Source organism: Amphibalanus amphitrite, unplaced genomic scaffold (assembly GCF_019059575.1).
Source record: "Amphibalanus amphitrite isolate SeventyFive unplaced genomic scaffold, NRLGWU_Aamphi_draft 000020F_arrow, whole genome shotgun sequence".
NCBI classification, from domain to species: domain Eukaryota; kingdom Metazoa; phylum Arthropoda; class Thecostraca; order Balanomorpha; family Balanidae; genus Amphibalanus; species Amphibalanus amphitrite.
Window position 1 is genome coordinate 1,024,034 of NW_024881516.1, and position 23,856 is coordinate 1,047,889.

Genomic DNA, 23,856 nt, shown 5'->3' on the forward strand with positions numbered 1-23,856 from the left:
TTTTCTTATTTTTTTTCAGAATAAGTGCTAGTAGTCTAGTAGTGAGATATATTTTAAGCGTTTTTTGTAAGCATTCGCAACACTTTTTGTTCTTATTGCTTGAATTTCCTTTTTATGGAGTAGGAAGGCATGTCATCAGCTGAGTGGTATTTCACAATAACACATGCCAACTAGACAACAACAAAGTATTTCGCAACATCTGCGGAAGTAATGCGCAGAGACCCTGCGTGGGGAGGGTCTTGGTGGCGTTGCGGTGGTTGCGGAGTTGCTTGATTATTCTGATTTTTTATCTTCTTGGTCTTGTCTGTGGTTTTGACTAAGCTAAATATCGCTTTGCATCTGAGCCTGAGCCGTACAAGTTACGGGTCAAGGCGTATTGTGGGTCGCTGATTCGGTCTCGCCAGTCTTCAGTCTTGCTTTGTTTTGAAGTCAAGTCAAAGTGAAGTTATCGAATCTTCAATCTTCGTACGGGGTGCCTTTTTCCAGCTCCACTTGCCCTGGTGAATTTGGATTGGGGAAAAGGGCTTGTAGGTAAGCTATCATCATTTATTTGACCCATTTGTGTAGATTGTTTTTGTGTCATTACTAATGCCATGTAAAGATATGCATCTGCAGTAAACACAACTGTCAAATGAGACAGTAACGTAGAGGGACCTTTAATTATCAACAATTTTGCTGAGTGCACCAGGATAAATGGAAGAATGTACCTACAATTGATTCAGTGATCTTGTTTTAACCTGTTCTTCTGAATAGCCCCTAGTTGTATTAGCCTAGTTAGTGCACCAAAATTTACAACAGGTTTTGTGTATGGTTGTTCACTTTATTTCAGAAAATTATAGACATGCTCATTTACTTTTTAGGTCTGCAACAAGCACATAAGAGTAGCCGAAGATGGAGACTGAGCCTGCCCAGGCTGGGGACTCACCCAAAGCATCAGCATCAGCTGATGATCTTCAGATTGATGAAAGCAAGTCAGTGCAGGAGCAGGTGGCTCATGGAAAGGGAAAATCCAAGAGAACCCGCTCCGTGTCTATCTCGGAGCCTCAGCCAACAAGGGTACCCTCAAAGTTCTCTAAAAACAGCAGGAGATCTAGGGCTGGCATGGGAAGAGGCCTCCCAAAGAAGGGTGAGTGATTTTTCAGCTATCCTGCAGCTTTTTACCCAAGTTTAGTGTAATGAAACAGGAACAATGTGGTCTGGTGTCAGGGGGTCTTCATTTCAGTGTCTTGATCCCACCATTTGCCATCACCAACACTCATGGAAGTGAAAGCAATGCTATGCTGAGGATTGCAGGTATCCAGTCACATTTTGGCCTTTTACAGCTCCAGGGGTAGATTTTTGTCAAACAGACTGGATGGAATGCCTCAAGTACCTCTGATATGACAATAACAGTATATGGGGCTGTATGGCTTATGCTATATCACCATACCTCCTCAGAATCACAGCATAAATCAACAGATGCAGATAGTGATTTGATTGGCAAGGGTGGCATGCAATGCACATGTTTCCTTTGTATTGGTGAGGATTTAGACAAAGTGCCTTGGTTAGAGCTGGATGAAATCACATCCATTCCACCAAATTGCACTAAATACAGCCACTATGACAGCTGACTTGTCACCCATGTCTGTCACAAAGTCCTCCAGTCCTGTGGAGTCCGAGCCCTGTGAGCCTGAGCCCTGTTCACGTCTGTGGCCGTTTGCAGGCGGTGCCGGCGGGAAGGGCGTCTGGGGCAAGCCGGGCGCCGAGCTGGACGCGGCCGAGATCGACTCGGGCGACCCCAACTACGACTCTGACTCGATGGACGACGTGCAGCTGGAGCAGGTGGCCGTCGAGCTGACCGAGGACGAGATCAAGGTGCGTCCGCCGCGCCGCCGGCATCACCCGCGGCACTGGGACGGGGCGCGGCGAGACCGGACAGGGTGACAGATTGAATTAATTGACCGAAATGAATATATTGTTAATTTATTCGACGGCAACTCACTGCCGCGAGATGGTCAGATGAATCGTGTTTTTGTTTACATTGCATTATGTTCTTTTTTAGGTCAACATCTAAGATCGGTTTTTCACTGTTAATAACGTAATTTGCGTTGCCGACCTACCCTTTAACTCATGCTTACCTACCCGATGATTACGAGGAGCTAATAAAGGCGGGTATAAATTCTACTGTATGAATGTTTATATCGTAGTATCGGTGTTGACGCCGGTTTCATACCGCCCTGTCGAGCAGAAGATGACCGAGGGTCTGGTGTGCGAGTATTTCGAGCACGGTGACACGGGCGAGGTGGACGGCAGCCTGACCGACCACTGGGACAGCATCAACATGCACCTGCGGTACCTGGTGAGTACCCAGATCCTCAGCGGCACCACCCCTGCGTGTTTGTTTTGAAAGACGTGTGAAAATCCGTCGCGACTTCGGTTCTTATCAAATAGATACTGATAGACTATTATGTACTTAATGGAAGCGCCCATTTTGCAACGTTTTCCATTTTGCTGCTTTTCCGTGTCAAGGAAAATCATCCTTCCGTAGTTAGGCAGGAATTATTGATAATTTATGTGTCAGAAGTGGAAAACGAAAATAACGGTAGTACTCGATGCGCCGCTAGGTCTATAATAGAACAATGGAACGGCGATGATGCAAACATTGCCAGAGACGGGTGCTTGTTATCACGTAATTACATTGATAGGAAAGTTTGAATGAGATTACATAAATATCGGAAAGTGATTCAGGGCACGACTGAATCTTCCTTTTGCCGTTTTTTTTTTTTTGTCTTGATTTTACCGATTACTGTCCGATTTTAAACCACGTAAGAAGTTTTTTTTTAATTTTGCTCGTATTGCCACTCCGGTGTCCGTTCGGTACCTCATGTAGAAGTGTATCTGGTGGTTTGATTACACCTCTATGCATTTAATGCGCTCTCCAACGTATGCCAGTGGGGAACCATAGTAGCATTATTATTGCACAACGCGCGGTCGGTCGCTGAGCAGAACGGTCTCCAAAACTGCTTATCGAAGGAGACTCGCCGAAATTATTTGTTTCGAGGAAACCACCGGTGATATTCGAATATTGTGAAGTGACAGTGGCGATCGGTTATCGATGGCGTGGGTAACCGAAACTGAAACTGACGTTTCCTTGACCGCGGCGCTGGTGTGAGCCGCGTCACCGACCCAACTGAAGTCGGGGGAACCACCCACAGTGAGCTGTGGCTCTGTCCTGTTAGTTGTTTGTCGGCGGGATTATTGAGCTGCTCGGTAGACCTTTGTTGGCTTGGCGTGAATGCATTCTACGGAGTTTCATGGGCCTGGCATGCTGACATTGCACCACCTGAGCTACACTGTCACTATTATCTATCATCCATGAGGAATTTTCGGCATTTCAACCAGTGGCATGGGACTGGGTGATGGCTATGATTAATGATACCTACGATTATTTATGCAGTGGTAGCATACTAGGAGGCATCCCATAGAATCCGATGTTACGGGGTTGTACGACTCAATTTCGGATTCCGGTCAGCACCTGGTCAGTCGGGTGTGCTGGTGGCTCCACTGCCGCCGACCGTCGTGCCGTTGTTTTCGTTCCAACCCTGCCGAGCCCATTCAAGGGCGCGGACCGTGCCATATACCGCCGTGCAGCCCGTTTTGCTGCCGGCGCGCGGTCCCTCGCCTGACGGCCGCGCACGCGGTCCTGCCGGAGCTCGGCCACTGCTGGCGGTCCTCTGAGGTGCCCAGCCGCCAGTGGAATGTTTGTTTACTCGTGGAATGATGCCCGTTGTCCGGCGACGCTGCGAGGGAGCGGAGCACACGCTCGCCGAACTCACCGCCAGCTGCTGGGATGTCGCAACTGCGCACCGACAACAAACCTGACCGAACCTGTCGGGCGGATCTAAATTCGCCGTCGGGCGGCTGGCCCGCCATGTTAGTAGGTTCTGTGTCCGGTTTCGCTGTGCAGTTGTCCGTAGAGTGGCGGCCATTCCGCGCTGTGCTTCAATGTCGCCCCTGCAGCGCTGCCGGCGCGGCGGACTGAATCGATCAGCGCCCGCCGACCGGGCCGGTCACTGGGCGGGCCGGGCCGACGGAAAATGAACGGTGGTGCGCTCCGGTCCGAGTCGGACAGGAGTATCGCGGGCTAACACGGAGTAGCGCACAGGGTAAATGTGCATCGTCTCCTGACCTGAAACTATTCCGCGCCACAAGACTGAATCAGCACGTTCCTGTTTGTAATCGTTTTACAACTATTGCGGGCGGCTGCGTTAGCTGTGCAGCTGAAGTTCGCTATGTTACTGTATACACCTCTAATAACTCATAATATGAAACCTCCAATTGAGCTTTGATCGGTGGCTTATGTAGCGAGGGGAATTAGAAAGAAAGAGAAATACAGAGCTGTATCTTCGCGGTTGATCCAGCACCGCGGTCCTCTGTCGCTCAACTGGTTGTACAAGAAGAGAGAACTATTTGCTGCTGTAATGACTGGGTAGTAGAGCTTGTGATACAGGGGAGCTTGAGAGTCGTTGAAGAGATCCTGAGATAGCTATAGAGAGGGATCCAGATGGTGATGAAGATGGGATCCTGAGATAGAGAGATGTAGGTATCCAGATAGAGATCTTGAGGTGACGTCCACCTGGGAGAGATGTAGATACCGATCCACCTTGCATACAAATACATCTGATGGAAGATGCTTTTTGATTTAGAGGCTTGATGATTCTGTTCATTGTATAGACCATGATGCACGATATGCTTCTTCACTGCTCGGATTAGGGATAGAGGGATCCGATCAGCTGGGTTTGCGGCACAGTTGGGCAGGTGAAGGACAGGGCATTCGAAGTCCCGATGACCACTGCCAAACATATGGGTGGTAATTAAATTGATTAATTGAATGTGATCATTCGTCCAGTCACCCATTCCTATATCACTGGCCTCCCCATTACGAAAATTGCCCACTTAGTTCGTATTAGCGTTGCTAGCTTAGTTGCCCTCGAGAATCATTAGCTCAACTGCCCAACCTGAGTTCTGCTTAACTCCTATCGGCCTTATCCTAAGATGTATCCTTCATCATTCTTACGCTCATTTACACAAAACATTTGCCCTCCATTCACTCACCCCAATCGATTTAGCAGCCCCGAAATTCCCTCCGATAGTGTTAGGTGTCTGGCTGACGACGATCTCCCCGGCGAGATAAATGTCTCCTTCCGAAATCCATTTGCATGCTCCGCTAACCGGCGACAAAGATACTTATCGCAGGGCCGTCCAGAATAAATATGTACAAATATCCACCCTACTAATCTATGGGATTCCCACACGTCCGATAGACTTATGGTACACACATACACGATTTACATCCGACTTATCTCTCTATCCGGGAGAGATTACCTATGCCCTCTTCCGGTCCGCGTGTAACACCTCCGTTCACGACCCAGAGACCACCGTTCATATCCTGGAACTCTCCTCAGGAACTCTCCTTAAACCCTGGGATTTACTTTCAAGGCCTTACGTGTCCTGGAGTACATCGTTACCTCCCCTGAGGCTGTCCAGTACCGATTAAGGTACCCTTACAAAATAAGTATGAGGACTTATTCGGGACACTACAGCTTGCCTTATCCGCCCTTTGGGTGACTCACCCCTGACCTTCGGCTTCTTACCTTTGGCATAGCTCCAACTTACTCTCCGACTGCACTGTACCAGTCTTCTCCTTTCCTCTGCCATAGAAACCTCTCACTGCCTCGTTACCCAGTATTACCTAAGCGGGAAATTAACAGTGGCCGGTACCACTGGCGGAAAACGTGCATATGCCCTGCGTACGTGACGGTGTGTCCCTCTTATTATTCCGGTCTGGACGTGGGTTTAGAGAAGTGCATCTGTGTCTCATACAGTCATGCTGGTAAACGTTACGCCATAGGAGACGGGCAAACAAGCCGTCTGTGCCTCACAATGCCCTGTGCCAATATTGGTGGAGTAATCATTGGCGCTAACTCGCAAGAACGCGAAGAACAAAAACGCATTATTTATCCAAACCAAATCGTAATCTCAAGTCCTAATTGCTGCTGTACGCGTGAACCTAATCATCAGTTCTCGTATACAACCCTAGCAGACCTTGAACCGCTCTTGATTTAATCAGATGATCTAGAACCAATTAGTACGCACGGATCTGTCGTCTGGTTGTGACCGCCGTATCATAGTAAATTACTGAGTGCTCAACGGAAATGAGTCCTTGAAACTCGCTCGATAGTTTCTGGTGGCAGTTTCTGATGGACTACTAGTTACCTATACAATTTATCTTTATAGAATGCCAGAATATTGTCATACGGATACGGATCGCTAGCTTTTCAGAGGAAATCTAATTTAAATCATCCTATCAACAGTAAACAATGCACATTAAACGACCTGCAGTCTAGATATTACATAGCATGTCGTATTTATAATTATGCAGTAACTGTTTACGTTCTTATCCCGTGGCAACTTCCACAACTAACCATGTTCCTATACCTACGATGACCTTCACCTACCGCACGCGCCCAATTACGGTTAGCCCACTGCCCTACTGTGGCCGCTGCTCCACTCCCGACGCTGCTCTCGTGTGCCATCTAGCGGCGCACGGTCCCGCGTCGCGAACGATGATTACCGCGGCGCCGGCCGGCGCCGCGTCGACAGTCGACAGTTGTCAAGGCCGCGCCGCGATGGGCGCGTCATCACTCGCGGTGCAGTACTGGTGTGTGCGGTCTCTCCGGGCCGGGTAGATTCAACGAATGTGTCAGTGAGTGTGAATCTGGTAAAATATCGCTGCAATATCTCCCTGTTCGACATCTCATCAGCTCCATTCCACGTAAGTTTTTTTTTCTATTAAATTCCTGTCCCCTTTAATCGTTCCCCAACAAAGATGGTCCTTTCTAGTATTTATTCTACAGAAGCACAGCGATCGGTACCTATATTAGTCGCATATTAGTTCTAACCACAAACAATTCTACAGCTACCTGTTACACGACATTTCGCAATTTCACTGACGGTAAGTACAAGGACCATCTAAAGTCGCAAAGTGTCAAACCGTCGACCTCAAACCACTACTCTCAACTCTGCACCTAAGTAACAGAAGAAATTCCGCCGTAAGCTCAAGCATTCGTATCTGTCGAAAATCATAACTCATAGCCATATTCATAGATCGATTGCATGAATCAGTCGCCACCTTAAAATAGTACATTCCTTTTCAACCGTATTTACCTGTTCTACAATTGATTTCGACTTCGCAATTAATTCCTACAGTCATATTACCAATGATTTCGCAATGCAACTTTTAGTGAGTACAGCACGAATCTAAACTCTTAATTTCACAGACGTTCCAACCTCAAATTGCGCCTGGCCACCGCGGATAATAAATCAAACGAACCAGTTTGACCAAAGACAAAGACGTTTCAACGCTGTTACGCATCCGGTCATCGATTTCAGCGTTCGTGACACTGAGCTGCTTATTCAAATTTTAGCATCCCGTTCTCGACCTAATCGCGATGTATCCCGCACTCCAACTGACGATAACGTATTTACTGGCGGCTCTGACATGACTTCGAAATTCAGATCCTAATGTGCTACTAGGGTGTCTGGACCAATAAGTTCAAAGTAATTTAAGTTTTCCAATTCCAATTGAGAGTGCATTTTATGGCAACCAAAAATGTTTGGCAGTCGTCACGGGCACGGCAAGCTGGGCAGAGGGGGGGGGGGGCAAGGATCAGGGATAGAGCAGACTTTGCAACAGCACTCACATTCTGGAGTTCCTCTGCGCTCGAACTGAAGAGACTTCTCGCGGGTGACCCCGGACTGACGGCGGCTCCCAGATGGCGTCTCCGGCTCCGGCTGCAGACTGTGACTCTCGGCTGCTCGACTGTGTCTCCTCTCTCTGGTTGGGTGGTGCACCCTTTTATAGCTTGGGGGGAGGGGGTGACTGCCACGCCCTTGCGCCGTCATCTTCCTCTGCCTTCCTCTTGTGGGTGGGCCCGTAAGATGGCGCCCTCTGTCCTGTTTAGTCACCTTGCTCCTCTGTGTCTGCAATTTTTGGCCGTCGAATCGTCTTCGTGTTGAGTGCTTTATCATCTTAGTAGTCGCTGGCATAAACCAATCCCCGAAAGGTTGGTGATTTTCGAGTTTTAATTTTGATTCTTCAATTTCACTTTATTCAAACTTTTGTTTCCTTCCGTTTCGTCTGCCGGCAACGCCCCTTGTGACGTCACTCTTGCTCCACCCACTGACGTCATCTTGGTTGGGAGGGTCTGTAGAACAGCGCCTTCTGTCCGCGGTGGGGACGTCCTGAACTACGTTTGTTTCGGACAACAGCGCTTTCTGTCCGCAGTGGAGACGTCCTGAACTACGTCTGTTTCGGAGGCTGTTTGCTAAGTTTAGCAGATTCGTTGCAGTGAGACGCACTGTTGTGCTACCATGGCTACGTGAGACCCAATGTGCTACGTGCCTTAAGCCTGCGCGTGGTCTCACAGTGTGCCGACGTTTGCTTGTAGCTTCAGCTGCTTTGTAATGACTACCAATGACTCATCCTGATGTGACTGTCTTCAGAGGTGCTTGTCTTAATTGGAGTTTAATGGCGGCCCATTCTGTGCGGACAGTGAGAAATGATTGGGGAGGGTGGACCTGGGGACGGGTGGGAGGAGGGAGGGAATAATGACAAGGGAGGGAAGCGTGCGGCAGCGCTCTGCTCAGCTGCGCGTCACCGGGCCGGCCGTGCCGAAAAGATACTACGTTAGATGGTCAAGATGTAGCGTGCTACACTTACACTGCCCGGAACCGCATTTTGGGCGGGGCGGATTCGCCCGCCTTCCGGTCTGCGATTCCCAGCCTGCCGGCCACTGATTGTGCCGGCTGGCTGGAGCGACGCGTGCCGCGGGGCCGCCGCCTCTGCCGTCTCCGCCTGTCGCTGGGCCGACCAGAGTGCGTTGGCCGCCGCCGCCTGTTGTTGGGCCGACCAGAGTGCGTTGGCCGCCGCCGCCTGTTGTTGGGCCGACCAGAGTGCGTTGGCCGCCGCCTGTCGCTGGGCCGACTGTCTGTGTTGGCCGCCCCCGCCTGTTGGTGGGCGGTATAGAGTGCGTTGGCCGCCGCCGCCTGTCGCTGGGCTGACCAGAGTGCGTTGGCCGCCGCCGCCTGTTGTTGGGCGGTGTAGCGTGCGTTGGCCGTCGTCTGTTGCTTGGCCGACCACCGTGCGTTGGCCGCCGCTCAAGGCGGGACCGTGCACGGAGCGGTGCACTGGTGCGGCGCAGCGGAGCGGCTCCAGGCGGTTCCAGAGACAGTGCGCGGCGGCTGCACGTGCGCGTGAGGGGAGGGAGGGGAGTTGTTGCGTCTCGTTCCGCGACACGACCCGAGACGTCCTCACGTCGGGAGGCGTGCCGAGACGGCCGCCGCGGCGAGCCCGGTGTCAGCTGACTGGAGCAGGTCGGCTGACCTTGGCTGGCCGCGGGAGACGCAGACGCGCGGGCGGCGTCGGCCAGCCTGCAGGGGGAAGGGGCGGGTGGCACTCCAGCCGGCGGGGCGGCGCCAGCAAACCTGGCGAGGGAAATCTACGCCGGCCTGGTCGGCGACGTGATGTCGCAATGCAGGCAGTTAGCTGTTTCACACGGCTCGCGGCCCGAAAGTTCCCGATGCGGTTGCACGGTCCCGTTTTCGCCACTGTGAGTTCAGTGACCGTGCGTGCATTTATGCGGTGTGCTGTTTTATGAAGTGGGCCTGTTGCGGCGGCGCCACTCGGGCCGCGTGTCTCTCGGGTATCGCCGTGCATTGCGAACGTACGGGAAATGTCACGGCTGGGGCCGGTGGGCTATCGGGTGGCATTACGTGCTGCCACCGGACTACCGGTGGTCACTGCCGCAGGTGCATTAGGAGGGCCGGATGTTTCAATGGTTTACAATGGTTTCAATGGTTTCAATGGTGTATAGATGATTTGTGAGTAGATTTTTCGTCTTCGAAATTTCGGGAATATTTCTCAGAAGTGCGGCTAGAACGTTGCTGACATTAATGGGGTACAAATGTTGATGGTGATTTTCATTCTCAAGGTTCAAAGTCGCCCTAAACAGCTTTAGTTGTGCAAGCTCCCTGGTCCGACCGTCTAATCCGGCTTTGAGTTCCGACCGGACGGGAACGCTGAGACGGATGTTTAGCGGGCCGACATACATTATGCTCTGCCGGCACACGCTCATTGACCTCCGTACGCTGAGGGATGGCCGCTGCCGCCGACCGCAGACCGTCCCTAGCACCACATTGTGCTCTCACAACCGGCTCCCCGGCAGTCCAGTTACCTGTTTGGCTTCTTCAGGTTCCAACTATGCCGAGCGATTGACCAGATAGAGCGATGGGACGATAGGTCGGCTTTGTTAGTGCACACTGCACGGCATAGGCGGATGGTGGTACTCGGCTTGGTCATAACAAGCCTGAAAATGTGTCGTTTAAACGTTGAAATTTCGCCGAACGAGACGCATGCGACGGCCTTGTGAGTCGTGACTACAGGCTAATTGAGGACTTCAATAGAAGCGACGCACTTTTTGTCAAGACCGCGTTTAAAGTAGTGATAGTTCATTGTTTTTCCTGTCACCATGCGGACTGACGATGGTCAACTCTGTTCCCAAACAGCCGGTAGCCAGGCATTCCTCAGTTAGGATTGATACCTACGTTTGCATGCGTTGTTTGTTTTCAATGTATAGTCTGTCAAAGCTAATAGCTGCAGTGGCGGTGTGTTGTGTTGTGTTGTGTAGTGTAGCCGATAGACCGTTTCGTTGTTGGGGTGTTTCGTTCAAGATTACTTTGTTTCGTTAGCCGATGCGTGTTTCGTGAGCGGCCTATCCCCCCTGTCCGTTTCAGGTAGTGGTGACGATGATCGAGGTGGCCATGGACCACAAGTCGTCCCACCGGGAGATGACGTCCATCCTGCTCTCCGACCTGTACCAGGAGTGTCTGACCCAGACAGACATCACCAGAGGTGGGTACTGTACCAGGAGTGTCTGACACAGACAGACATCACCAGAGGTGGGTACTGTACTAGGAATGTCTGACCCAGAGGTGGGTACTGTACCAGGAGTGTCTGACCCAGACAGACATCACTAGAGGTGGGTACTGTATAGTCGCCTACAGAATGATGTTCCACTCCTCAGAAGCTATCAGTTGACCGGAGCGCTAAGTTGTGCGGTTTATCACGCAATTAAGCGTGTCGATCGTGAGCATTGGGACAAAGCTATAATTTGTGAACTCAGCCCGTGTGATGCGGCACAGCCTACCACTCCAGGCAAATAATTGCCTGTGAAAAGTGGAACATCATTCTGTAGTCGACTTTACCTGTACCAGGAGCAGGGCTGCGGAGTCGGAGTCGGAGTCGGAGTCGGAGTCGGTCGGAGTCGACAGTTGTGACCGGAGTCGGAGTCGGAGTCGGAGTCGATTTTAGAAACCCGAGCCGGAGTCGGAGTCGGAGTCACCGAAAATCCGTCGACTCCGCAGCCCTGTCAGGTCTGCGGAGTCGGAGTCGGGAGTTGGAGTCGGTCGGAGTCGACAATTCTGGCCGGAGTCGGAGTCGGAGTCGGAGCTGGTTTTTGAAAGCCGGAGTCGGAGTCGGAGTCGGAGTCGCTGAAAATCCATCGACTCCGCAGCCCTGAGTCCAGGAGTGTCTGACCCAGACAGACATCACCAGAGGTGGGTACTGTACCAGGAGTGTCTGACCCAGACAGACATCACCACCAGACATGTGCTTGGATCCGGAAAAATGGATCTGAGATCCGATCCCATGGATCCCGATCCGAGATCCATTCAGATCATAGATCCAACCCCTCAATTTTGTCGAGAGATCTACTGGGATCATAGATCTGACCCTTCAATTTTGTCGCTAGATCCACTCGGATCATAGATCTGGCTCCCCAATTTTGTCGTGAGATCCGTTGGGATCATAGCTCATACATAGGTGCTCAAAATGTTAACAACTTTCTTTCATAAGAAGTTATGAATACCAAAGTATGGTTAGAAACAAACAATCTTATACAAAGACCATATTAGTAAAGGCATCCAGTTACATTATACAGAATACAAAATAAAGGAGGCTCATGACGGTCACAACTTGAGAGAATTGAGTGACATGAAGATTGTTCACAGTTCACATACCAACAGAAAAGTTTGCATTAACAATTAACATAGAGGTAAGTCAAAGTAATGACTAATGAACAATACATAACTAGGTACCTACCACATCACAATTCATGTTAGAATCTACATAATGATATTGATAAGACAATCTCATTGATCTTGCTTAGACAACCATGAGGCTTTCCAGTTTCCAGCTACCACAATTGATTGATAAACAATAAAAGATGATACTGACACATGTGGCTTGGTTAGGTAAAGGTATTTCAATCTATTGAAAGAAATATTTGATAAAATAAACTGAGATATAAACAAAAGTATAAAAATATTCAACAGCCTGCGGAATCGAGCATATTTACGTCTGGCGGAAGCGATGGGAAGCGAAATATCAATTGTAATGGCCAAGGATATTTACCGTAAAATGATTATTCAGTATCTAAATTGAACTCGTGACGTCATTTCAAATAACAAATGAGCTAGGCGTTCTACCTTCGAGTATAATGAAAATAAATAAAAAATCAAACTGGAAATTCAAAAGTCTGGAACTTTTTTTTAAAGAATGTTCATTTTTTCTGCCTCACATGATTTTACGATACGATTGTTTGTGAATATCATCTTTGTAGCGTTGAATTTAATGACGTAAACGTAAGCTGAAACGGTATTATATGGCCCTGAGCGGTGTGCGCCTTGCATCTTAATTTTATTCACTTTTCAAAAGAATAACAATATCTTACGTCATTAGTTTAGAGGGCCTATTACGGGGAATCTTTTGGAATCATTACGGTCTTGGTCAAATTAAGATTTTTCATTGGTCAAACGATAATGACGTAATAAAACCATATTACCAAAACGTGAGCTGTGAATTTCGTTTGTCTTTTTTTGGGAGGCTCTCTCATAACAAAAGCACAGCATGGCACCACACGTGGCAGCTGGCAGGATGCCAAAAGTGGCCAAAAGTAGGTTATCTGAAGAAGTTGATGCCATTTTTGAACTTGTAATTTTATTAGGAAAGTATTAGAGGTTGGTTGCTATTCTTACTAAATCGAAATTGTGTTGCACATACTAATAGCTCATATGAACACTCTGGATTGGGATTTCATACCTGGCAGAAGTGGATTGCTGGATTATTTTTAACAAAACTGACCTATTTGGCTTCCAGGTTTGATTTCCTAACATCTGTCCATAGGCAGCAGAACAGGGGGGGGGGGTGTGGCACCAGGGTACAGTGCCCCCCATAGAGTTTGGCATTTTAGCATTAGCCCTACTGGCGTTGCAGAAAGAATGGGACCAAAATGAAAATCTGCAGTGCCCTGCTGCCACTGCATCTGTCTGTACTGTTTGTTCTTTGAATTAAAGTGGCTGTAGCTTGTTGATAAGATTGTCATCAGTGCTGTCATGAAAAAGTTACAATTGGTCACAAAAAGTAGCAATATGCATGTTCTTGGTTTATTTTAAATGTAGTACAAATGTTGTTTATTTAAATTCAAATTTAATGATGATACCTAATGATCACAAGTGGTCTTAACCAATAACCATGTCCACAAGTGATAATTCTCAATTGTATTGCACTGTAAGGTGTACAATTATGTAGGATAAGGGTTTCATTGGCTACATGTTGTCGTGAGATCCATACAGATCATAGGTCCTCCACAAATTTTAGCCCGCTGGATCCACAGAGATCATAGATCCGACCCCTAAATTTTGTCGAGAGATCCATTCAGATCATAGATCCAACCCCTGAATTTTGTCGAGAGATCCACTCGGATCATAGATCCAACCCCTCTATTTTGTCGAGAGATCCACTGAGATCATAGATCCAGCTCTCGGATCCAAGCACATGTCTGATCACCACAGGTGGGTAACGGGCTATATTACCCAGTGAATACCCGCCGACCACGCAGTGAGACGAGGGCTGCACTACAGCGTTCATCACCGCCTGGCCGAGACCGACGTCTGTGTTCTTCCGGCTGTGGCCGCTGCCGTTTGGAAGCCGCTCTGGCTTTGTTTCTGGCTCAGACACCGGTTGTGTCGCAGTGCTCGATATGCATCACGCGTCTGTATTTCTCTGCACGGCCCCACTGACCTCTCCCCTGTACCGTCCAGGTTTCGAGACGCTGCTGGCCTCCCTGCCGGACCTGGTGCTCGACTGTCCCGAGGCGCCCGTCATCCTGGGCAACTTCCTGGCGCGCGCCATCGCCGACGACTGCCTGCCGCCCAAGTTCCTCACCAGCCACAAGGGCAAGGTCGAGTGCCGACTGGCCGTGTGAGTCGGGGCCCGGTGCGGCTGGAGGGGAGGGGAGGGGCTCGTCAGGGAGTGGCGGGGAGCACTGAAAGTGGAGATTTGGAAGGTCTGTGTTCTAGAGAGATTATCTATAGTGGAGCTGGCACTGTCATTCAAAGCATCTGCGCGAAGTGTGTTGCTTAAGCCGGTGGCGAATAGGTCGGTGATTTCGCGAGACGAACGCCAGCCGCAGTCTGGCCGCAGCCAGGTTTCGTCAGCGTAAATACCTCACCAGTTGGTTTTGGCGGCCTCACAGGAGCGGTAGTGGTCTGATCGGTAGCCCTGTGATACTGACAGTGACTGTCCACCGAGTGTTTATTTTCGCACCTCGGTCCGGTCTTAGCAGTTTGAACGAGCTAAAAATAGCTTTGGTTTGTGTATTTAACACAAACAGCCCAACTTATTCACACTTGAAACAGCTCAATCTGCCTACTCCGTCACCCATGCCATCATATTCCACAAACCTCCCTGAGCGCCCGTCACGACGCAGTTTGTTTGGCTCGGATTTCGTGACGCCGCCCTTCTGTCGGCGCCCGGGCCGTGGCCGGGGACTCGCGCAGTATGAACTAGTTCCGAAGGCCGATACCGTGTCGTATGGCGCAGTCCGTCCCCTGACGTATGAGTGGCCAAGGTCGCTCGGTGCCGCCGCTGGCAGCGTAACGGTCAACTCTGCGGCGTCACACTGACTGACAGACTGGCCGACTGATGACCTATAGCGCCTCCCGCCGGCATGAATCCGCAGCGGATAATCTGCCGCGTGATCGGCTCATGTCATCTACTGTAAAATCACATAATTACACTGCAGCAGCATCTGTTGTTTCCGGTTGCGACACGATTTCAAAGTACTGCTGGGTGGAACAAAAGCTGGGTTCATTATATTTCTTTAATTTTTTATCTCAGTGATTATATAGACTATTGGTGTCCTTCCGAAGTTGGCGCGATAGGTTGGATGTTGTTTGCCCCCCCCCCTCCCATCCCCCTCCCCCACTGAGGCTCTGGGCTGACTGTGTATCCGCCTCGTTCTCAGTCAGGCGCTGGACCGCGCCGAGCACCTGATGAACATGAAGGGCGGCATGATGCGGCTGGACACGGTCTGGGGCGTCGGCGGACCGCGCCGGCCCGTACGACTGCTGGTCAAGCAGATGACCATGCTGCTCAAGGAGTTCCTCACGTCCGGCGACTCCGAGGAGGCCATCAGGTACGCGTACCGCAGGAAGATGGTCGGGGAGGAGTGGATAGGTGATGGTGGGACAGAGCTGACGGTAATCAGAAGCCGATTTGGAAACCAGTGTTTTTTTTTTTTTTTTTGCTCGACTTTTTGTTATAGGTATCGGAACTAATGGAACTTGCAGCTTGCAGGGAGTTTCTGTAGGCTGTATTTTGCATCACCAATCAGTCTGGGCTGGTGATCGAACTACGTGGTGGCCTATGGTTTACGCCCCTGCCGTCCGCGTGTCTTACACCATGCCGTCCCCGTGGCTAACGCTGTGCCGTCCGCGTGGCTAATGGCGTGGCGTCCCTGTCACCCGTATCTAGCGCCGTGCCGTCCCCATGTCTAACGCCCTGCCGTCTGCGTGTGTCGTCCAGGTGTGTCCGTGAGCTGGAGGTGCCGCACTTCCACCACGAGCTGGCTTACGAGGCGGTGACGATGGCCATCGAGCGCTCGGACGACAAATCCATCTCGGAGCTGTCGCGCCTGCTGCGCGTCCTCTCCGAGGCGGGCGTCATCAGCATCAACCAGATGGACGAGGGCTTCCAGCGCGTCTTCGAGAACATCGCCGACATCCAGCTGGACGTGCCGAACGCCTACGCCCTGCTGGAGAGCCTGGTGATGCTGGCCGCCCAGAACGAGGTCATCTCACCAGACACAGTCCGCAAGATGCCGCTCAGGTCAGTCAACGGCCGGCGCCCTGGGGACAGAGCCATAGGCTGTCCAGCTCAAGTGGGTTATGCTTGGCGTGTTTTTCCTGGGACTTTGGGTACGATGGTATGAGTGTGTTATTGTTTTATCGATTTAAATGCCCGTTAGCTTTAATGTTTGGTAGATATTGGGGTACGGTTTGTACTCCTCAGGTGTTTGCTAAATTAGTCTTTACTGGCGAGTAATGAGTTGTTTCTTTTTTCAAGTTTGAACACCGGCACTCCCACAATCTTAAAGCCGTCAGAGTCGCTGACCCGCTTGGTCCGGCGCCCTGCTGCTGGTTCTGGTGAGGTTCTCGGCCCGTCTGACCTGTGCTCCTCTCCGTCTGCCCGCGCAGGGGACGTAAGCGGTTCGTCTCCGAGGGTGACGGCGGTCGGATCAAGGACCGCAGTGACGTGGTGCCGCTGCAGCTGTGAGCGGTACCCGGTGCAGCTGAGTACCACGGGGTGCCCCGGGGTCCACCAGTTGGGTACCCTGGGTGAACCCCGGGTCGAGCGGGGTATCCTGGGTCCAGCAGGGTACCCTGGGTCCAGTGGGGTGTCCTGGGTACCCCGGGTCCGGCTCTGAGACCGACCGCTGCCCGTCCCGACCCTGGCCGACCCCGGACCGACGTCAGACCGACCCGACCCGACCCGGCGGCGGTGGCACGGGCGCTCAGGCCCCGCGCCGCCAGCCGTGTGCGCCGCGGAACAGAGGACTCGCTGAAATAGCCGGCGGCTGAAGACGTGCGTTTTGTATATTTTTGAAGTGTTGTTCGGGTGCGAGGGTTTCGTTATGCGCGCGCCCGCGGCTCATGGTTGATGCGTGTGTGCGTGTTTGGTGGCTGTCTTGGATGCGGGTGTGGCGGCGTTTTGGGTGTGCTTTTCCTGGGCGCGTTTATGTGGCGCGGGTCGGCGGAGGGGGTATTCCGCGTTCCGCGCGGTGGACAGGTGTAAGTGGAGCGTGCCGCGCGGTGAGAAGGTACGGGGTGTGAGCGGGCGTCGCGAGCGCTGCTCTCCGTGCGTCACCATTGCATAGGGCGGTCTCAGTTTCGTGTTCGGCTAAGGAAGTACAAAACCTTGTTTGAAAGAGGAACCCTGAATCAGTTGGTTGGGCGTTTGGGGCTCGGATTGGCGTGGTTGCCCGTTATAGAGGCGCACTTCTGTCTCGTTAGTTCAGCCCCGAAGCGCTGATAGCTTAGTATTAAGACTGCTGCTTTCCCACAGCTGGGTTTTCTTAGAGCGGCGCTGCCTTTTCTGCCTTTTTCTTGCTTCGGTGTGATTGTCTGGCGAGGAGTGCTTTTTCAGTTAGCGGTGGTTTCTAAGGTATATTCGTCTGTCACTATGAGGGGTAAACGGCTCCTGGTGGAACGATCTCCGGGCGTTACCTCACAGTTACACCTGAGTGCAATGAATGATGTAATTGTACAGGCCTGAAAGAACGGTGTGTTAAAGCTGCGCGAGTCATTGAAATGCAACACAGTTGACAGTTGAGTCATAATGAACCATTATCGGTCTGTAAGAGGCTAGCGTTCTCATCACGGTGCAACGAGTTCAACGAGTGCTACTCAGCCGGTATCGACTGGTGTGCCTGTCTCGCCCTCTGTCCTCCTTTTGGGGCCGTTTGCCGCTGTGCGTGTGTGTGCGGTGCGTGTTTGGATATTGCTGTATATTGCCAAATACACATGGAGCCACCTCCGCTCTTTCACTAGGGGGAGCGGGAGGCGGATCGACCGTGAGGCCGTTTAGGCCGAAACTGGTACCGAAGGACAATCGATTTCCGCTGCAGGATGGTCAATCGTGAAATTTGCGCAGGTCGGTGCTTGTTGTTGTTGTTGTCGTTCCGGCCGTCGGGCCCGGTGGGCCCACATGGGGGGCCCGTGAGGGCCCCAGCCCCCCTCGGGGGCGACACCTGCGACGTCCGCGCAGGGAGGGCAGCAGGCCCCCGGGCGGGTTCCGGCGGACTCAGACGCCGGGTAGGGCCGGAGAACCCAGCACCCCGCCAGAGTGTCTAGCGCCGTGGGCGCTCTATAGTCGGCCCAGGCGCCGCAGGAACTCGATAACCCGGCATGGGTCAGCGAAGACCTCCCGCAGCGTCGGGTCCTCTCTCCCGAAAACGTCGTGACGGACGCGGGCCGTCGCGGGGCACGACGTCAGGAAGTGTTCCGCGTCCTCCCTGACTCCGCCGCCGCAGGTCGGGCACCCATCGTCCTCCTCCGCCCCGATGAAGTGACGGTAAGCTTGCAGGGCAGGAGAGTGGCCGGTCCGGAGGCGCGCCAGAGCGGTGCCCTCTCTCCTAGACAGGCCGAGCCTGTCTGCCAGCCTGACCCTGCCCGGGCCGACGACATCGTGGTAGTCGTGGCTTAGGTGCGGGCGGGTCGCGGGAGCCGGTCGGGAGTGGCGCGTGCTCTCCACCCACTCTCTGCTCACGTGACGCTTCAGCAGGCTCTTGGCCGCCGCGAAGGTGATGGGTGTCCCGTCCTGCGGCAGCTCAGCGGCCTCCCTGGCCACGGCATCGGCGATCTCGTTGCCGGCGACTCCCGCGTGACCGGGAACCCACTGAAGGTCCACGCGGTGGCGTCGTCCTAGTCGCCGGAGGGATAGCCAGATTTGGTCAGCGACCCGTTCAGTCTGGTTGGCCGGGCCTTCCCTCAGACGCATGAGGGATGATAGGGAGTCGGTGCACAGCTGGATGTTGAGTGCAGGGTCTTGATCGGTGAGGATGGACTCGATGTATTTGAGTGTCTCTCGTAGAGCGAGAAGCTCCGCTGTGTAGCTCGACGTGAAGCGCCCCGCTGGCGCTCGGATCCTCTTCACTTCCCTGCCGCTCCTATAGACGACTGCCCCTGCTCCGCCTCGTTCTGTGCCGGCTGTGGCCGAGTCGTCCGTGAAAGCCTGGACGTCCGGGTTCGGCAGTCCGGCTAGCGTCTCCTCGGCGGCAGTCCGTCGCTGTTCGGCGGGGGCGTTTTGCGGTAGCGGCCTCACAAGTCCAGTGTGGAAGAGGACCGTTGGAGGTGGCGGTGACTCCCAGGGAGGGGTGCTGGCAACCACCAGGAACGGTTCGCGTGGGAAGTCGTCTAGGCCGGCGTCTTTGGATATCCCTTGGCCCGTCCGTGCCCATCCTCTGTCATAGCGCAGACGTTGCCGGGGGCGGTTCTCAGGGAGGAGGATCCGCTGCACAGGGTCGCCTGGTAGGTCCCGGGAGTGGCGCTCCATCGCCACAGCCGCCAACTGCCTCCGCCGCGCCGAGAAAGGCAGGAGATCCGCCTCTCTGGCCAGGGCGTCCACTGGTGTAGATCTGACACATCCGGTGATTGTCCTGCACGCCTGTCTTTGCACCGTTTCCAGCTCCCTCAGGCCAGACTCGCTGAGGCCGGGCATCCAAGCGCCGGCGGCGTAGTCGGCGCAGGCGCGAGAGAAGGCGAGGTATGTGCTGCGCAGATCAGACGGTGAGCAGCCCCACGTCGTGCCGCTGATGGCCCGGAGGACGTTGTTCCTTTGGAGCATCTTGGCCTTGGCCCAGGTCGGTGCTCGGTCTAATGGTCACTGAACGCGGGGGGCGCTGCTGTTGCTGCTCTCACTATCGCGGGAGGGGGTGGGGCTGGGGCTTCTATTGCATTGGTATGCTGTTCCGAGGCTGATGTCTGCCTCTGACAAATCAATCGGAATCGATGTGTCGCTGTTGGTCACTGCAACAGTGGCTGAACGCTGCACTGATATACATAGATTTACATCGGGTGTTGCCGGATCCTATAGCATGACGATGCGTTACCGACAGATGACCATAATCGAAGGTCATTCTTACAAATAATGTGTATTGATTAGCAACAACAATGTACAAAACAGCGTTTTCAACATTAATCCACCTTGACGTGCCAGCTATTAAAATTCAAACATGCCTCCTAGGCCAGATACTTCAATTCCAACTGGTCGGTGTTTCGGCCTTCACTGACAGTGTTTGTAACTTATAATCATCGACAACATGCCCATATTTCGCCCAGTGAAGCGATGCTTCTTACGTTGTTGAATGTCTTGTTCCTCGGTTCATTCTCGTAGCTAACATATCTCATACTTTATAGCATCAAATAACAATAAACAAACGCACATTACCATCATAACAAAAATGTAACATCTGAACGGACGACAGTCATACCGGAGCCCCCCTCGACTCAGGGTAAAACTGCGGTCTGGTGAACAGGTCCGACAAATAGACTAGGGGAGAGTGGGGCAAAGCGGCCACCCGGGGCAAAGCGGCCATCCATCGTTTTAGCCCTTCATAGCTGGCGTCAGTTCCAATTTATGGTTTCCAATTATACTTCTCTCCACGGTCGTTCGAATGAGCCAGACCGGGGTTTCAGGCCCATCAGCATTGTTCTGTGAAACACGGAAAAGCATTTCTTGCCAGGTTACCAACTATGTTTACAATTTTTAAATGTTATGTTATTCCATAACCGTTTGGAATTTTTATAAGCGTTCTTGTCCATGCATTGCATGGTTATCGTACATGTATTCTACCAATTTTAATGTTTTTACCCCACTAATAACTAAGCTGGAATATTTTTGTCTCTGACGGTATGCGCGGGGCAAAGTGGCCGGGGCAAAGTGGCCACTCCCCAATTGGCCATAAGTTGCTTCCATCTGGATAAAAAACATTATTTATATTCAAATGTGTCGTCATGCATTCATCTTGGCCACTTTTCAGTTGCATGAGTTACCAAATAATGCAATTAAATGTTTATTTCCATGAAACTCCTTTCTTTGTTTACCTACAGGTGGAAGATGATAAAGTAAACATCCATCCTCGCTTAACCTTGTCACCATCAAATACCCTAGTCGTACACGAGGCAACTATTTTGTTCCTCATATCGGGGCTTGAGAAGACGCCGGTGGCCGCTTTGCCCCAGGGTATGGGGCAAAGTGGCCAATATGCATAGGTTTAAAGTTTTGTCAATATCTTTCATATGTGAACGCCTTTGGAAATAAAACGCAGTTGAAATAAAAGGCAACTTAATAGGGATTACATTGGTATAGAAAGAATCTTTCCAAGTTTAAAAATCAAGCGTTGGCATCGTGAGAAGCGTTAGGGTGGCCGCTTTGCCCCACTCTCCCCTACATGAAAATTGCATCATCACGCCACATAACCAACTAATGGATCCCAGTGAAACAATGACGAAGGTACGACAGGCTGTGTGAAAGGGTGCTGCAGCTTTTAGTCTGTTGATGTGCTCTTGCATTCCGATCCATGGCGCGGGTTTGGGCGTTGGCCGCTCTTTAGCTTCCGTTGGCCGCAAGATGGCGATGCTCAGTCGTCCTTTTTCCTCTGATTCACAGGGAATTAACTCGGTGAAACATTTTTTAATGTTTCAGGGGCAAAAAGGCACCCGCTCGTGTCTCCCGAGTTCGGAACCGTCCCAGACCATGAGACGGTGCAATTGGTCCGGACTTCTGATGTGGGAGAGTCTGGCTTTGTTGCAGCCCATCAGATGTCAGGTCCATCGGACCCTGCACCGCCATCTGGACGGATTAATTGTCTTTCAGAACTAATGCTGTGTCGACCCATTCAGCCTGAAACCTGACGTGACCCAGCCTCTGACCTGACCAGACCGCGTAGACACTGCTGACCTAACATGACCTGACCTGACTTGACCACACGGGCCATGCCCTCATGCAAAACTGTGTGGGTCCAAGTATCGCCCCATGAGGAGGATCGCCCCCGTGGCCTCGTGGCGTACTGCGTACAGGAACGCCCGCTCGAAGTTGACCCTGACGAGAGGGGTACCGGGCGGCAGGGGCTGCTGCGCGGGCCGGGCGCCGTGCTGCTCCCAGGGCAGCCGCTCGGGGCCCACGGCCCACCGCGAGCGTCCCGCGCGGTCCGAGAACAGCGGCGACGGCAGCGTGGGGAACTCCAGGTCGTCCTCCGAGCCCGCGCCGTGTGCGCCGTGGTCCAGGCGGTTCGCGTGACTTTGTCCGTCGTGGTCCGCATGGTTTGCATGATCGTTGTGCGCTGCGTGATCACCGTGATCTCCGTGGTCTCCGTAGTCTCCATGATCTCCGTGGTCCCCGTGGGCTCCATGGCCCCCGTGAGTTCCGTGCTCCCCGTGGTCTCCGTGAGCTCCATGGTCCCCATGCCCGCCATGGTCCCCATGCCCGCCATGCTCCCCATGCCCGCCATGGTCCCCGTGTGTTCCGTGGTCCCCATGCCCACCATGGTCCCCGTGCCCGCCATGGTCCCCGTGTCCGCCATGTCCGCCATGGTCCCCGTGCCCGCCATGGTCCCCGTGTCCGCCATGGTCTCCATGTCCGGCGTGTCCTGCGTGCAGCACACTGCCGTCCCCGAGGTGAAACTCTGTCGCCTGCAGCACGCCGCCCAGCCGCAGGTCTCTCAGTCCGTTCACGCCGGAGAAGTCGGCGCTGCCCTCGGTCAGCGCGGCGCGCACCCCGAGCTGACCGAGCAGCGGGCGCAGCTCGGCCTCGGTCCGGTGCGAGATGATGGGCACGGTGACCTCCAGCTGCTGGGGGGTGGCGGAGCGCATCAGGCGGTGCCAGGCGGCCGGCGACAGGCGCGACTCCAGCTGCGAGAGGCCGTCGGCGTTGAATCGTCCGGCGGTGCCTGGCAGCAGCAGCACCAGCTGCAGCTGTCCGTCCGAGTAGGGCAGCGCGGCCACCGTGCAGTCCAGCTCCGCGCTGTAGCCGGCCGGCAGGGAGCCGCGCACGCGCACACCGGCCGTGGCCAGCACACGCCGCAGCGCCGACGGGAACCGCAGGAAAGTCGTGTCCACCAGCCGGACGTCCAGAGAGGGCGCCAGCGTCGCCTGCAGGTGGAGACAGGGCAACGGGTCAGGGAGAGACCTTAGATTGTCTTTTATGACGGCAGTGTATGTAGACAGACTAACTGGTGTATCTAAACAAATCCTGCAAAATGTTAGTTCTACCGATATATTAATATATTAACCTTGATTGTGCAGTATGCTCGAGAATCAAAATTCGATATTTGTCCATCTGCTCTTTACGTCTCTACTTTTTTCCATCGGAGATTCGACAGATGTCTCGCCATAGCTCACGTTGAAGAAGGTGCCGGAGGCGGTGACCAGAGAGGGCTCCACGGGCGGCAGGCTCTCGGGACGCCGGATGAAGTCGCTGACCAGGCCGCCGGTCGATCTGCTGACGCAGCTATTGATGCTTTTCTGGATGGCAGTTCCCGGAGCCAACTTCAGGTCCGCCTGGAAAGGGTCACATACGCTCATGTTAACGGAGAAGTCTCAGATCGGCATGACCGGGATAGCTTGAAGACAGAGAGGAGAGACGGTCACCTTATCGGCATCGCTTTGTAATCAGTCAGAAATCATCTGATCTCATGTGAACTAATCGACCCTCGTTCAGCGGAGCAAATACTTTGTGATGAAGCAATACTGTGTGACAGTGCACGTGAAGGACATTGCCCGGCCATGAAACTAAGTACCGGGGTAGGATGGTAGGCAGTATACACATTCACGGTACTCACATTTTTGTCGATGACAGGCTGGTAGAAGCGAGACAGCAGGAATTCGTAGCCGCTGAACATGTCACCCTGCTCCTGCGAC

The 23,856-nt window shown here is 52.8% G+C and overlaps 2 protein-coding genes across 3 annotated transcripts in view; one reads left to right on the forward strand and one right to left on the reverse strand.

The window, feature by feature from the left end:
- Positions 1 to 29: 29 nt before the first annotated feature.
- On the forward strand, positions 30 to 17,972 carry LOC122390301 (programmed cell death protein 4-like). 2 transcript variants are annotated; one of them, XM_043383077.1, is made up of 9 exons: positions 30 to 531; positions 861 to 1,126; positions 1,703 to 1,854; positions 2,228 to 2,338; positions 10,834 to 10,951; positions 14,200 to 14,359; positions 15,405 to 15,575; positions 15,965 to 16,267; positions 16,636 to 17,972. In XM_043383077.1, exons 2-9 carry the CDS (start codon positions 892 to 894, stop codon positions 16,712 to 16,714), a joined length of 1,329 nt encoding a protein of 442 aa, XP_043239012.1. In that variant the 5' UTR covers positions 30 to 531; positions 861 to 891; the 3' UTR covers positions 16,715 to 17,972. The 2 variants fall into 2 exon arrangements, with proteins under 2 accessions (XP_043239012.1, XP_043239002.1); XM_043383067.1 differs by having other exon boundaries at positions 214 to 525; positions 857 to 1,126.
- Positions 17,973 to 18,304: 332 nt separating this feature from the next.
- LOC122389957 overlaps positions 18,305 to 23,856 on the reverse strand; it is a 28,783-nt gene continuing 23,231 nt past the window's right edge. Inside the window, exons 8-11 of the mRNA XM_043382486.1 lie at positions 23,778 to 23,849; positions 23,338 to 23,496; positions 22,009 to 23,088; positions 18,305 to 19,225 (exon numbers count right to left, since the gene is read on the reverse strand). Coding sequence (XP_043238421.1) covers positions 18,305 to 19,225; positions 22,009 to 23,088; positions 23,338 to 23,496; positions 23,778 to 23,849 — 2,232 coding nt within the window. The remainder of the gene's footprint in view (positions 19,226 to 22,008; positions 23,089 to 23,337; positions 23,497 to 23,777; positions 23,850 to 23,856) is intronic.

Coding starts and splice junctions, on each gene's coding strand:
- LOC122390301 (XM_043383077.1), top strand. CDS start 892: ATGGAGACTGAGCCTGCCCAGGCTGGGGACTCACCCAAAGCATCAGCA. Junction 1,855..2,227: donor TGACCGAGGACGAGATCAAG/GTGCGTCCGCCG, acceptor CCTGTCGAGCAG/AAGATGACCGAGGGTCTGGT. Junction 16,268..16,635: donor GTCCGCAAGATGCCGCTCAG/GTCAGTCAACGG, acceptor CTGCCCGCGCAG/GGGACGTAAGCGGTTCGTCT.